Source organism: Phoca vitulina, unplaced genomic scaffold, assembly GCF_004348235.1.
Source record: "Phoca vitulina isolate PV1807 unplaced genomic scaffold, GSC_HSeal_1.0 scaffold37, whole genome shotgun sequence".
In the NCBI taxonomy this organism is placed as follows: Eukaryota; Metazoa; Chordata; class Mammalia; order Carnivora; family Phocidae; genus Phoca; species Phoca vitulina.
Window position 1 is genome coordinate 2,720,261 of NW_022589740.1, and position 16,105 is coordinate 2,736,365.

At 43.5% G+C, this 16,105-nt stretch overlaps 1 protein-coding gene across 2 annotated transcripts in view; it reads right to left on the bottom strand.

Annotated features, from left to right (window-relative positions):
- Window positions 1-2,964: 2,964 nt before the first annotated feature.
- The window catches only part of SPTLC1 (serine palmitoyltransferase long chain base subunit 1), a 55,903-nt gene continuing 42,762 nt past the window's right edge, over window positions 2,965-16,105 (bottom strand). Inside the window, exons 10-15 of one of the 2 annotated variants that reach the window (XM_032427513.1) lie at window positions 15,448-15,543; window positions 14,991-15,087; window positions 13,860-13,914; window positions 10,530-10,647; window positions 7,599-7,672; window positions 2,965-5,999 (exon numbers count right to left, since the gene is read on the bottom strand). In XM_032427513.1, the coding sequence (XP_032283404.1) occupies window positions 5,867-5,999; window positions 7,599-7,672; window positions 10,530-10,647; window positions 13,860-13,914; window positions 14,991-15,087; window positions 15,448-15,543 (573 nt within the window). In that variant the 3' untranslated portion in view covers window positions 2,965-5,866. Of the gene's footprint in view, window positions 6,032-7,598; window positions 7,673-10,529; window positions 10,648-13,859; window positions 13,915-14,990; window positions 15,088-15,447; window positions 15,544-16,105 lie in introns of both variants that reach the window. The other variant, XM_032427512.1, reaches the window with a different exon arrangement.

The following is a 16,105-nucleotide window of genomic DNA, read 5'->3' on the forward strand; positions in this document are numbered from 1 at the left end:
TTTGCCTAACCAATGAGTTGAAAGATTTTCTCCTATGCTTTCTCCTAGAAGTTTTATAGTGTAACCTGATATTTAGGCTTTGGGTCCATTATGTGTTGATTTTTGTATATAGTGTGAGATAAAGGTCTACTTTATTTATTCTTAAAGATTTTATGTATTTATTTGAGAGAGAGAGAGAGAGAAAGAGCAGTGAGAGAGAGAGTGAACACGAGCCGGGGGGGGGGGGGGAGAGGCAGAGGGAGAAGAAGGCCTCCTGCAGAGCAGGGAGCCTGATGTGGGACTTGATCCCAGGACCCTGGGATCATGACCTGAGCCGAAGGCAGATGCTCAACCGACTGAGCCACCCAGGCGCCCCATAAGGGTCTACTTTAAATCAAGGCATCATAAAGGCAACACTCGGTCTGATGGCTCTGGGGGGAACCTGTTCCTGGCCCATTCCGGCTTCTGGTGGTTGTTGGTGTTCCTCTCCTTGTGGCTACTCACTGCAGCCTGTCTTCATATGGCCTTCTCCTCTGGGGTGATCTCCTCTGTCTAAGGCTCTTTTTGCCTCTATCTTAGAAGGACATGTGTGGTGGCGTTTTGGGCCCACCATTGTAATTCACAGCAATCTCATCTCAAAATCCTTAACTTCTTCATAGGTGCACAGACCCCTTTTTCCAGATAAGATAACATTTACAAGTTCCAGGGATTAGGACTTAATTCTTTGGGTGGCCATTATCTGACCTACTAAAATATCCAATTCTCTCAGCAACATCTGTTGAGACTATCCTTTTCCCTTGGAATCAGGACTTTGGCACTGCTGAAAATCAACTGACCATAAATGTAAGGGTTTATTCCTGAAGTCTCAACGCTGTTCCATTGATATATCCTCGTATCAGTACATACTGTCTTGTTAACTGCAGTATTATAGTAAATTTTAAAATCAGGTAGTGTAAATCCTTCAACTTTATTCTTTTTAAAAATTGTTTTGGCTACTATAGGTCTCTATTTTCATATAAATTTTAGGATCAGCTTGATTTCGGCATAAAAGTCTGCTGGAATTTTGATAAGGACTGCACTGAATCTCTAATGTGGGAAATCTTCCAATCTATGAACACAGAATATCTTTCCATTTACTTAAATCTTCGTCAATTTCTCATAGCAATATTTTGTAATTTTTGTATTTTTCGGTGTACAAGTCTTTACCTTTTGTTAAATTTATTTTGAGGCTATTCTTCACAGAATTGTTTCCTTAATTTCATTTCAGATTGTTTGTTGCTAATATACAGAAATACAACTCATTTTTATATATTGGTCTGGTATCTTCTGATCTTGCTAAACACATTTATTACTATAGTTCTTTATATAGATGCCTTAAGATTTTCTATATATACTGTCATCTGCAAATAAATTTACTTCCTTTTTTCCAGTCTAATTCCTCCCCTGCCATTGCACAGGCTAGATTCTCCAGTAAAATTGTGACTAGAATTTATTTTATTTTATTTTTTTTTTTTAAGATTTTATTTATTTATTTGAGAGAGAGAGAATGAGAGAAAGCACATGAGAGGGGGGAGGGTCAGAGGGAGAAGCAGACTCCTTGCTGAGCAGGGAGCCCGATGCGGGACTCGATCCCGGGACTCCAGGATCATGACCTGAGCCGAAGGCAGTCGCTTAACCAACTGAGCCACCCAGGCGCCCGTGACTAGAATTTAGGACTTTTTGTGTCCATGTTCAGGAGGGAAAGTATATGCAGTTTTCTTTTCTTGTAATTTGTTTGGCTTTGGTATCACATCTCCTCCATTTTTTTTCTGAAAGAAATTTGTGAGTGATTGGTATTTTTAAATGTTTGATAGAATTTACTAGTAAAGCCATCTAGATCTGGACATTTTTGTGAGATTTGAAATTTCTAATTCAATGTATTTGTTATACTTTTATTCAGATTTTTATTTCTCATAGAATTTATTAATCTGTGTCTTCCTTGGAATTCATTCACGTAGTCTAATTCATTGGCATAAACTTATAATACTCTTATACTCTTCTTAATTTCTGTGGAAATGGTAGTGATGTTGACCCTCTAGGTCTTTTGGTAACTTGTGTCTTCTCTGTTACTTTCTTGGTCAGTCCAGCAAGGGTTTGTCAATAGTTTCATTAATTTCCTCTATCTTTGTTTCTATTTTATTGATTTCCTCTCTATTCTTTATTTCTTTTCTTCAGGCCTCGTCTGCTCTTCTTTTTCGTTTCTTAGGGTGGAAGCTTAGGTTATTGACCGGAAACCTTTTCTTCTTTTCTGATACAGGCATTTAAAGCTACAAATTTCCTTCTACCCACTGCTTTACCTGTGTCACATAAATTTTGTTATATTTAATCAGTTCAGAAGATTTAAGAAGCTTCCCTTGTGATTCTTCGATCCATGAGTTATTTAGATACTTGGGGTTTTTCCAGTTTTCTTTTGAGAATCTCTGACCTAATTGTGTTGTGGACAGAGAACATACACTTTTTTGTGATTTCAATCTTTTTAAATTTATTGAGACTTGTTTTACAGCCCAGCATGTGTTTATCCTGAAGGCTTTCATGGGCAGTTGAAAAGACCATGTGTTCTGGAGTTTCTGAGTAGAATGTTCTACAAATGTAGGTAGGTTTGCTCAAGTTGGTTGATAGTGCTGTTCAGGCCTTCTTTATATACTAACTTTCTTGCTGTTTGTTCTATCAGTTATTTAGGGTGGGCTTTTTCAAATTTCCAACTATTACTGTTAAATTATCTATTCTTTCAATTATGCCAGTTTTGCTTTATGTATTTTAGGACTCTATTTTTAGGAGCATATACACTTATATGTTATAACATAAATATATATGTTATATTTTCACTATGCATTGACACTTTTATCATTCTGTAATATCTCTATTTGTAGTAATACTTCTTGTCTTAAAAGTCCATTATTTTTCTAATACTGATACCAGTCACTCCAGCTCTCATATGGTTCTTGATTACATGGCAAATTTTTCATCTCCTTAATTTCTACTTATTTGTGTCTTTGTGAAGTGTATCTCAGCATAATTTAATTTTTTTAATGTAATCTGCCAACCTCAGCCTTTTGAATGAATTGCTTTGTCCATTTATGTTCTAATGCAATTATCTACATGGTTGGGGTTTTGCTGTTTCATATTGATTTTTGTACCTCTATTCTTCCTTTTATTGCTTTCTGTTATTTTTCAGTTTACTGTTTTAATTCTCATTTCCCCAGTTATTTCTTGATCAGAAGGAGCTGTCCCCTAGCAGATTCCTCAGGAAGGGCTTATGAACACAATATTGAGCTCTAACTTTAAATTGTTTTTCTACCAACTTCTTACTTTTGAAAGACTGCTTTTCTGGATACTTGATTCATATTTCTTTTTCCCTTGAATCTTGACAATGTTGCTCCACTTGTTTTCCTTTGTATGTTGCTTTTCAGAGATGACTTTTTATTTTTAAACCTCCTACCCCATTTTCCTCTTTACGAGGCACTAGGTAGGAAAATGAAGTTTAGGTATTCTCTACAGCATAATCCATACTGTAGGTGTGTGTTATGAATGATTTTATTTGATATTCTCATAAAGACAGTGTTTTGGGAAGACAGAGATAACTGAAATGTAGGTGGCCATAATCGTCCTCACACATTCTGTCTGCTGGGACACTAAGGTTTTACGTACACAAGGAAAGAGGGCGTCAGGCCTGCACATCCAATGATTACAGTCTTATTTCATGGATTTAAAGATGCACCTTTTCCACAGACATTACATTTGTTATTGAAATGCATCCTACAACTGGCATATTACATTCAGTGGTACATGAAACAAATGCATATGGTCCCGTTTGTGGAGTTCTAGCTTTGAAATACTGCTCCCTTTTGTGTCCCAACTTGTCCAGAGCCCCACACTTCCTGAGTTGGCACCTAGCTGTAGAGAGGGAGGGGAGCAGTCACTTGGCTTTTCCCACCCCTGTGGGCACCTGTGCCGAGTGAAAATGGTCCCCAAATGGCTTCCGCACTGCCTGCCCCAGCCAGGTCACGGACAGAGCCCTCCAGAACCTTCTCACTGGTTCTCAGAGAAATGTGTGCCCTGCTTCAGATTTGAGAGGAGTTTTCACTCAGCATTCCCCCTCAGTTTTATACAATTTTGTTATTCCTAGCATATATTTTTTTTTGTGGTGTATATAACTGGATGTTGGTCACTGTGTAGTTTTAATAGAAAGACTTTAGTTTTGTTTTTTTGTTGAAAATGCTGATGTTCCCAAGGGCTGAAGTTAAATGCTGTGTGTTGTTTCCACCATCTTTCCAGGAGCTTCTGTCATTTTTAAAACATAGCAATGAACATCTAGATGTTGAAATGTTGACTCAGAAAATATTATGAAAAGAGCTGAAAAGTTGCTATCACCATTTGCTAATGACAACAACAGCTCAGGCTTCTGTGCTTAGTGGCCCAGGCTCAACCAGTAGGAACCCAGAGAATTCCAGACACTATACACTGACGAAAGGCACTAAGACATTTAACTAGTATTTTCTAAACACAGACACCAAGAATACCACCCTACAAATGCAGAAAAGTTAAAATCAAGAGACTGTTCTGTTGAATATACTACACATGCAAATAGACTGATTATCAGGAATGTAGGTTTATTTCATTAAAAAATAAAGCAGAAAGATTCACCCCCAAAGAGAGTACCTTGCAGCAGCAGTCACAAGGAACAGATGTATGAAGTAGTGCCTCAAGCAAAATAGAAACTGAACATTAAAAAAATATGTTATTTAAAAAGACGTTGAAGACCATTTGTTAATAGGAACATAGACTATAAAAATGGCATTCTTATACATTTTTTAAACAATTTTATTCCTTTACCTTTACTAAGACAAGAAACAATGGTGTAATGTTTATGCACTACCTTGTGGCACCCAGCACAACATTTACACCACCGAACCTGGTCTGCTAAAGAAAAAAAAGATAGCTAAAGTACAGCTTAAAAACTTTATTTTTAGTGCGTTCACATTTTTAGATATTTGAAATCCATAGCTAAAAGGAAAAGTAATTTTCCTTAGCTTAGAAAAAGACTGTAGTTATATATCCTTAGGCAAACCACTCCACAAAAAAGGAATACATTCAAGATATTCTAAAATATCAGGGACATGATTTCTAGTCCAGGAACATCACAGTAACCCTCTTCCTAAAACAGATCAGAAGTCAACACATAATAAATGTGAAGGTCAATTATATTAAAATAAAGTAGTATTTGATTTAAATTATTGATCACTTAGGAAATACAATGAGTACTCATTCTCCGGTTAGGTATGTTAAGATTAGCTATTAGAAATGGTGTAACATCAATATTTAGTGTGTATAAAAATTTTAGGATTCAAATATATTACAATGAAAAGTTTATCATAATCGCACAAAAAGCGTTTCCTTATATATTAGCCACCACTGAGCTGCACAGGACGAAGACTGAAAAAGATGCGGTTGAATTAGACCCTTGAGAACAGGTTTTGTGTCCTAGACGGTGAGGTGTTCCTCCAAGCTCTAATGCTGCAGAGACGTTATTCTAGGAAACGTTAAGGAGTGCTTGCACACTCTTTACTATTGGAGGGAGAGAAGATAAACCGAAGCTCCATTTTTAAACAACAAAAAAAGAATATAAAATACTAGTATAATAAAACATTTAAATAGTACTAAATAGCACAATTTAAATACCAGTTATATGCTGTCATTAGTTTTCTTCTTAAAAAAATCAGTTCCTGGGCTTTCAGATGTGTTTTCTTTTTAAAAATAACCAGCATCCTCCTCGTGGTCAGGCGCCAAGTCCACGCCCACGCCCACGCCCGGTGGCCACCCCTCCAGGTACCCGCAGGCCTCTCCCAGGTCACAAGGCAGTGACGGCAGAGGCCTGTGCGTGTGCCGCGTGGCGGCTGCCGCCTGGCCCTGGTACCCGGCCTAGAGCAGCACAGCCTGGGCCACCTCCTTGATTGTGCGCGCGGCTCTCTCCAGTTCTTCGTCTGTTTGCTCCACTGTGACCACAACCCTAATGCTGAGAAATAACGACACAGAAAATCGTCAAAGGAGAGTCTAGGGCACCTGTTTTGTCAGTCAAGTTCTACTGGCACATGGCCCCACTCATTAGTGGGCCTACTGTCTACAGCCACTTCCTCACTGCTCAGCGGAGTCAAGTGTGCACACGGGCTGGCCAGTTCCAGAAGTCTGCCACTCCTGGCCCGACTGCTGGTGCATCTAGTCAGGGAAGCTCGTGGTGGGGCTCTGCCCGGGGGTGCCGGGAATCCCGCCCTTTACATCATCTACTGCCCTGAGCACCACCAGGCCCGAAGCTGGAATTCAGTACGTCTCCAATCAAGGAGTGTCTGCGTGCCCGTGCTCATTTACAGTTCGGTAAGTCATGCAGAAGTTCTGTAATACTTGAGGCAAGGCAGACACTTTTAAGTTTTCAGGAAACCGAAGACCAAAACTATCAGTTTGACAGGGCACGTCTCCCTCTTCTTCCCCACTTACTTCCCTCTGCAAACATCTGTATCATCCACTGGACACCTGCACTGAGCTGTGCTGTGCTGGGCAGGGGGCCCCGAGGGTACAAAGCAAGTGTGGCCCCTGTTCTGAAACACAGGCTCACGGCTTTGCCTGGGTGCAATCGGACATGAGAGGGCAGGATCTTTAGGGCACCTCCGAGCTGCTGCCAATGGTCTTCCAGAATCCCAGTCTGGCCCTCCGTGTCTGCACAGTGCTCGGGACTCGAGTGTTCCCGGACCCCCCGGGCTTTCCCCATTCTCCAGGGCCCTCTCCCTTGTCCCTCTCAAGCTAGTGCTCTGGCCCCCCAGACGCACTTGAGGGTCTCCACACCACCGCACACCCTGCTAGAAGGTGGTACCAACAAGTCTGTCTGACGTACTTGATCTTTTGGGTTTGGCTTGAGCATCACCTACTCTTAGAAGCCTGAGTCCCTTCCAGGTCAGAACGAATCATGCCCTCCTCCTCTGACCTCACCGACCTTGTGCTATGACCCTGAGCCCTTCGTGCTCTGGATGTCTACCTCCTTCGACTATACTTGAAGTGCCGACGAATGAGCACCAATTTTAAATCAAGAGTCCAAGTGCTCTCCCATGTACAGCTTCTTGAACCTCTCTAGATCTTCCCCACTGTTGCTTTGTTTTTCCCTGGGTGGTTTATATGTGTTTGCCAGGTGAAGTACCACACAGCGCTCCAGCCAGCAGTGGGGTCAACACCACCGTCTGGATGTGCCCCTCCCACAGGACAGCCCTCACGGCGGATGTGGCTGGCACAGCGCGTGCAGCTTAGGGTCGTGGTAGACCTCTGCGGATCAGAACTTCGGCTGTCCCAGCTCAGTCCTGGGGTCTCACACACTTCTTTGAGTTAACTGGGAGGGTACAGTGAGTCCTGGGGCGGTGCTTTACAGTTAAAAATTAAAAAATGGCCAGTTTAAGAACAGAAAACAGATGATGTACTATAGTACACATTCTTCCTTATCCTGTGATAGTCTTTCAAACATTTTCAGAACAGAATACATTTTATACAGAGTTCTGAAAGTAGGAAAAACAAGTCAGGTCACAGTTTTAACGTCCACCAACCTTGGAGGAGGGAGGCACTTCTCTTCTTTCTCCAGGTAGCGTGCCTGGGTTAATGCGATGCTTCTGTCCATGCACTGTATGAAGAAGAGGGACACGTTTGCAAGCTGGGCTGTGGACACTGTGCTCATTACAACAGGAAGGTACTCTGAAATGCTATCCTTAACCACAGCATTCATTCATTTTTCCGGTTACAACTGTGAGAAGGCAAAACAGCAATACCAGGACCCCATCCTGAGCAGCCCCAAGCGACACGACTGCCCTGCGGCGGCGCCCTCCACTCTGGACCGCCCAGGGCACCGCCGTGAGCCATGTGGCTGTCCAGCACCGTGCGACAGGGCTAGTGCCACCGAGAGACTCAACTTTTAATTTTACTCAATTTAAATAGCCACAGGAAGCTAGGAATTTCCATTTTAAACAAAGCAGAAGAAGGACATGGGGAAACAGTCCCAGCAAAGCCCCAGGAATGAACCAAAAGTTGGACTTAATAGTAACACCAGGTGAATGGTTTCAGAGACAAACTGGTCACACTTCAAATATGAGCCATTCCTCTGATTCCCGTGGGCTCCCTTCGAGCAGGTGCTACCAGGCCAGAAGTCTGGTGTCACCCATTTTTTGCATAGCTTTCTCATACCTTAACCACTTGTCAATATTTTTTAAAAGTTCAAACATGCTCTATCAAAATAAAGAAAGTATGAAAATCAGACTGAAGTCACGGTTGATCAGGGTTTCTTTTTGGGTGATGAAAATGTTCTGGAATGAGGTGGTGTACAACCTTGTGAGTGTACTCAAAACCACTCAGCTGTATTATTTTAAAAGGGTGAATTTTCTGGTCTGTGCATTATATTTAAAAAAGCATCAGTCAGAGCCAGGGGACTGATAAAGGAAGGAGCAAGCACTCCCAGGGCTGGGCAGTGAGGGTGTCTGCCGAAGAGGGGCCCCGCTGTGCGCCGCCGCATGCCCGACGGCAGCCACCAGCAGGCAGCTCGGCAGACTCCCACTCATGCTCCATCTGCACTATACTCGGAGGGGTTACTCCTGAACACATCTGCACTGGCTCTGCTCCTTGCCCTGGCTAGCTAAGGAACATTATAAACCATCGCTCAGTTTGTAAAAACAGTGTCTTGTCAAGCAACTCAGCGAGCACTTGGCAAGAGCTCTGCGCTGTGCAAAGCTCACGCGACGGTCCGCACCACAGCTGTCTCCTCTCTCTCCAACACTGACCGGGCCGTGCAGCAGAGCTCGAGACGAGGACGCAAACACACTGCAGGACTGCTCTTCTGTGCACGAAGGCAGTTTCCAGACTGTATTTTGTCCCTCCCCCGAGGCTCTGCTCCCTGATTCATGAGGGATCTCATGAGGAGGTCTCGGAGAGAGCCGGCCTCGGGCTGGGGCCTCAGACGGAGTCTGGCATCCGTGAGCTGTGCAGACTCTCGCCTTCTCTTCCGTTCTGAGGACAAGACGCACAAGTGTGGCCCGCTTGCCCTCGGCAGTGTCTCTGGCACAAGCGGAAGGAAGACCCCACTGCTGTTCTCTCTCAAGAACCGAGGGGGCTCTCACGTGGAACGAGCGCCCTGGCAGCAGGGACGGCCCACGTCCCGCGGCGCGGAGCCGGCGCAGAGCGCCATCCCGAGGGGGCCGGAGCGGGCTGGGGTGACGGGGCTTGCGGCTCCGGGGGGATGCCCTGCAGCAGTCGGTGTCGGGCACCCCGCTGGGCAATCTGCTTAGCGCACGAGCTTGGCGGTCACACGAAGCCAGCGTGACGCTCTTACTGCCGCGCCCACGTCGCTTGCATCCAACCTACAAACTGCTGTGCTGCCGCATCCGTACCAGAACCCTAACCCCAAGGACGCTGTACTTTGTTTACGTCCGTCTCCACTCAGTGACCTCACGGCACAAGTGCCGAGGTGGTAAGAGGTGCCCCTGGGATGATTCTTCCCTTGAGAGGGAGTCTGTCTTCCTCACGCTTGCAGAGCTGCCCCAAGGGGACACCTGTCCCGTGGCACCTCTGCACTCAGAAGGGGACAGTCCCTGCAGCCTGACTGCTCATAATCGCACACATTTCCTTACTCAGGAATCTCGGATTCTGCGTTTGGTTCTACGAGAGGACTGACTCCAGAAGGCCACAAACTGCACGAAGCTCTCCACGATCCATCCTTCACACTGCAGGACGCAGGACAGCTAAAGCAAGCTGGGACGCAGAGGGTGGCGTCACCCTTGGTCTCCACACTGAGCAGTGACGGGACCAGGGAGAGAGGCCTGACCCCCTGGCCACAGCAGGGCAAAGGCTCACGGCAGAGGACAGCCATCACCCTGACGCCCGGGGGCAGGGCCTCGGAGCAGAGGCCCCTGGAAGGACCCATCAGGACGAGCAGCACAGGGAGGCAGGACGAAGCCCGCTTCCATTCTCAAATGCACGCTAGCTGCACTGAAGGGTCAGGTAAAGGCAGGGCCACCCCAGCACGCTCGCCCAAGAGGCTGCACGGCCACTTCCGTTCCTCTGTGAGGAGGAGGGGGAGCTGCATGGAGGCAAGTGAGCGGGGCAGGGCTCCAGGAAACCAGCTCTACTGAGCACAGAAGGGCAAGCAGTCTTCCCCGGAGAGGCATTTCTCAGTTAATAACTAAGTTACAATTCCTAGTAAAATCACTTTCAGGAGATAAAGATATTTAAGTCAACCTCCAAATCAGGCCTGGTAAAGGAGTGGTCTTTCTTCCTTTCTGGTTACAAGAGTATTTGGACCTGTCTCTGAGCTATGTTGGGGTTTCAGTCCAGACAGCTGTCCAGTGCTCTGTGGGATTGTGACTCATAATGCCACCCCACCTACATGTATGAAAGCCTGGCTTTGGACGCTAAGCGAATGGGTTTTCTGGAAAGCTAATCATTTAGACATTTAAACACTGTGTGGGGTCAAGGCAGAAGAACTACATACTTACATGATTTACAATCTCCTGAAGTAGTTTAACGTCTTCTTCTCGAGACCCAGTGCTGTCTGTTAGCTGTAGGTGAAATGCTGGAGAAAGGGACTCCCCCACCACTTTTAACCCAGAGATGCTGAAAGCAAACACACATGCAAGCATAAGTCCCTTCCAGGTGCAAAGATATGCCACATCTAAGTAACCGTACAAAGTCTGCATTAATGAATGGAACAGAAGCTTGTGGCTTTTCCAGGTAAGCATCGTGTGGTGGCTCCAATCCCGACAGACACAGCTGAAACCCATGCTCTGGGCGGGGCTCGCTAGTCTAGGATGCGCCTACAGGGCCGCTCTGTGAGTGTGGCTGCAAGGCAGGTCCGTGTCCTGACGGCCACCTCTGGCTCACACCTGCAGGCCGCTCCCTCCTCTCCGCCCGCAGTTACCCTCCTCATCTGCCCCTCTCCCTGTGTTCTGCAGCTGGCCAATAAGCCAGGTCCCAGCCTGAGGACCACCTCCTGGGGCCTCCCTCCCAAACCACTCTTCTAGGGAAGCGTCTACACCATTGTTTCCTACTACTGTTTCCTTCGTGACTACTTACTATTGATAATGTTCCCTTGTTTATTATCTCAGTCTTTAGCTATATCTTGTCTTTCATAAATTATAGGGATGAATTCTGATATTAAAAACATTGCATTTTGACCATCAGAAGTGTGTTTAGATTGTATAGTTCCCTTCTTATTTGCATGTTTTCTGTTAAGTTTTACTTGAATTATGACTATTTTCATCTTTCTTAGGATTTAACAGCACAGACATCTGCAGCTTCTCAGGGAGGGAGAGAGATTTCTTTAGGGGTAAAATCCTGTATTTTCAAATGATTATTACAGATGTCAAGAGGACTGCAGGTCAGGTTCACTTAAAGTTCATTTTTATCTGATACTAATAATAGTTTGATTTTGACTCATCTCCTAGGCTATAAATGGTGATACATGACCATCCGAAATTGAGCTAAACATTTTTAAATTTTTTTAAATTAAAAAAAAAAAGCTTTTATTTATTTGAGAGAGAGAAAGAGCACACACACGAGCAGGGGGAGTCGCGGGCAGAGGGAGAAGCAGACTCCCCGCTGAGCAGGGAGTCCAACATGGGGCTCAACCCCAGGACCCTGGGATCATGACCTGAGCTGAAGGCAGACGCTTAACCAACTGAGCCACCCAGGCACCCCTGAGCTAAACATTTTAGACTGCCTCTGTTTAGCGAGCTTCACTTGGAAAGATTTGCTTTTCCCTTAGAATGAAATTAGCACATAAAGCACTTTGTAGCACATTTGATTCCTTAAGCACATTTAGGACTCACCAAGCTTTACTGAATGACTACTGTGTGTCAAGCATCATGTGAGGTGCCAGAAGCCAATTGCACCTGCCTTTCAAACCACCAGTGAGCACTATAGTTTATGTCTCCTTTCCTTAAATGTAATGTATCCTACTAGGACCTCTCAATAAACCAGGCTGCAGAACAGCACAGGAAAAAATAATGTAATCAAATAGGGTTTTACTCCAGAATACAATAAGTTAACACCAGAAAAATTATAACAATGTAATTCAGCATAAGACTAATCTATGATTTTTAAAACACCTCCAAATCTAGGAATAATTTGATAAATACCACCTACAGAAAACTTACAGTATGTTATTTCATACTTAATGAAGAAATGTTTTTATACTGTGAACGACAGGTATATCACTACTGTGACAGAAGATGTCAATAGCATGTTAGTGACCTACACCAATGCAATAAGAGGAAAAATTACTAAGATGTTTAAGAACCTGGAAGGAAGAAAGAACCATTATTCAGATAATAGGACTTTTATATACATCATCATAAACAGAATGAAACAAACCACTAGAAGGAGTTTGGAAGGACTGCTGGGTATCAGATCATGAGGACAAAGTGCAAACTCCAGAGAAGACTAGCTACAAGGAGAAGTGGCAACTGGCTAGCAGCTGGAGGAGAAGGTGGGGTCTTCGAGGGAAAGAAGCAGTTCAGACAAGAGGGTGGAGTGTACTCAATGCTAATCAAATGACTCCTGAGAGGGTGACAAAAGAGAGGAGACAGCCAAAGGCGCTGGGCCCTTGAGGGGGAAGAGCTATGATGGCAGGAGGCATTTCTTCAGCTGTAACCTGAGGGAAGACTGGTTCAGACGCCTGTGTGTGCACAGATTTGTGAGGGAAGATGCGGGAGTCCAGGTAACAGCAATGAAGCCAGGCTGTTTGCTAACAGTGGGTGGAGTGCAGACAGGGGGCTGGGGACCCAGGGGGGAGAAAGGTGGGAAAGAGTGGGTAAGGTGGAGGGCTGGGCTTATAAAATGAACACCATAATACCACTAGACAGAATGAAGGGCACCCGAAGTTGGTGTTCCTAAATTTACAGTGACTCCAACATGCTGTACTGTGTTGGCATATTAATATTTTATAAACCAAAGTAACTGGGACCAACACAAATAATGTCTCCTAACCATAAATCATGCAAGAAGAACTTTTGTTACTATCATGTAGACACACCCAGAACTTTAATTATTTCTGCCCCTACTTTATCTGGAACAACTGTGATCTGCTCATTTACTCACTGTCCCTGTCCTTTACAGAAGCTTCGAGTTTCCACATCTGTCAATAGGTAGGACTTTCATGATTGAAAAGACATATTTCCACCTTAAGTAAGGCAAAAGGAAATACCTCGGGCAACGTGAGATCATTTTCTGTAAGACCAGGAATCTGCCTGAAGCTGTCACCAACCTGAATTTTTTTCTCCATTCCAGAGGAATCTTACAGAGCTACTCTTGTGTAGTTAAGACAAACACAAGTAAAAACTCGAAAGGTTCATTTCAATTTCACCTGTTTTTCTTATATTAATTTAAAATAAAACTTAGTAATTTTCTAAAGAGTATGGCCAGTATGAACCCACTGTCACCTAATTCCATAACATATAATGATATCATTTTATCTGTACAGATGTGGAGAGATTCTCCCATGTTTACCCGAAGTTATTTCTGGTGGTAGCATGTTTGATGGTTATTTTCATCTTTGTCCTGTATGTACTGCTATATTATTAGTGAGCTTGTATTCTTTTTAGAAAAACAGTCATGATTCTTCAACCACAAAATGGATGTTCTGGCTTCAAGCCCACAGACAAATCTGACTGAATGGAGTCTCTCCTTTCTTAGTTGTAATTCAGTCAAACTGATCCAAGCCTATTAAATATACTCAAAACCAAAGAGGTGACATTCAAAATTTTTCACTAGTTGTTTAAATGTGGTACAGATAAACTTTAAGTTGGTTGAAAATATATAAAACTTACCCTTGTAAAGCTTTATGAATTCGTTCGCACTTTTCCTTCAACACTAAAAAAATACCTGTATGAAAAGAAATGCACTTGATAGTATATCTGGAAGATCTGCTATTACTAATCTAAAAATATTTTTAAAGATTTTTAAAGTTCAAGTTCATCAATTTAAAATGTTGTAAATACTCCTACAGACTACTAGCACACAGACAGGAACACTTCCAAAGGCCCAAGCCTTGGTCTTTGGCACACATGTCCTGGCAGCTCCTCACCCACTTTCAGCAGAATCTGGGATGAGGTTTTCCACAATAAAACAATGGCTCTTGTTCTCATCAGGTTCTACAAATAATCTGGCTAATAAAAGGGTATAAATGTATTACTTATTTCTGGACCCTTAACAATTTGGTAAAAGATAGATACTGTAGTATGTTTACTACCTTTCCCTTGATATTTTCACTTTATTCATGGAAAATTAAAAAACAAACACCTAAGCAAGAGGCACGAGTGCCAGGCCTTCTCACAAGCAAGCATATGAATGTGCACCCAGAAACATTCACATTTCCTGATTCTCTGAATTAAAACCGTTAAGAATTTAGAAATTTTAAAAATTCTAAATTTAGAAATACCAAGTAAGGCTTGCTTTTCATTTCTGTTTTAGGCTTTGTGAGGAGTGCTATCACAGCCAAAAGGCACATTTGAAATTTAGTCAAATTGGCCCGTTAAGGAAGCTTTAACGGTTGGTAACCAGGTTTGGCTTTAGTACCAACTCATCAGTCAAAGGCTGAAGGAAAAAAACCGGATAAGCTACAAATTATATGTACCGAGAATCAGCAGCACACTTCAGCTAACTTCTCCAATGACAACTAGCCCAGAGCTGACTCCTCCTCCTGGCACCGCCGCCCATCCTGGGAGCCAGCCCCACTTTGGCTCTGGCTTGTCTCCTGGGAGGAGAGAAGCTCTCCACTGAATTCCAGAGGCAGGATGATGTCTTCACTGCCATTCTCCCTATAAACGCCAGGTAATGTCATTCAGAGGCACAGCTCTGTGTGGTCAACACTTTCCCTCCAGCTAATTACTCCAAGAGAACGCCAGCAGCCTGGCTGACGTCACCGCGATGCCTGGTGTCCTGGGTTCAGAAGATTATACCTGGATTCTCCTCCATGATGTTGAGAGCCTCGATGGCAGCGGCAGCCAACAGCGGGGGCAACGAAGCTGAAAAGCAGTACCCCTGGCCGGAAAGTCTCTAAGAAGAAACGAACAAGTTAAAGATACAAATATGCTTCTTTTTTTTGGCCTAAAAACCTAAAGGCACCAGCTCTGCAACACCTCCAAACAGTGTGTACAAACGGTAAGGTGGTAACATCCACACGTGTGTACAAGTTATACTCGTACACACAAATAAGACTTTTTTAAAAAGGGAGATAATTTCAATTGTAAATATTCTGAGTGATTCCAGTAACAAATCGACTTTTAAATAAAAATTGTGGTAAACTAGGTCAGAATGAAATTCTGTGATTGGAAGTTACATGCTGAGTAACTGCTTAGCATGACCAGTGGAACAACTGGTTTCAGTTTCTGCTTTTGTTTTTCAAAATGAACCCACCTGATGGTCAATCACAAAAGATCGGCCACAGCAGAAACCTCCAATAGAAGCGAGGGAATTCTCCATGTTGGCACTAATAAGATCAATGTCATCAATCTGCAAAAAAGTGGGACAGTAGTAGTTATTCCTCAATTTAAAAGAAAAAATAAAAACCAATGTCAAGCCTGCAGACAAAATTTCAGTCCTGATCACGTCAACATCTCCGTTCAAACACACTACGTACATGCCAAGTGAAGGGTAAACCATACAAAATTTATCCCTACAAGGACGGATGTGTCGAAGTGCACCTCTGAAAGGGTCTCACTTTACACTTTTTGGCCATTTCCTCATGCACACACAATTTACTCACAGCGGGAGGAGAGAGAGAAATTAAAAGAAAATGAAATCCAAAACTGCTTCATACCAAAAATATTCAGAGGTACAAAATAAGATCAGTTCCTTGCTTAAACAGTGTCCAGCTGGCCTTCCCCCAGAAGGTACTTGAGAGAAATACAAACAAATCTATCAGAGTTTTGAGCATTTTATCCCTACATTCAATTTACCTTTCAACTTTTCAAAAATAAAATCAATTGCTGTGTACCCCTGGGCTTCTGAGTCCCGCCCAACTTCTCAACTCAGTGCTCCGCTGACCCTCACCTTCTGCACCAGCACCAGCACC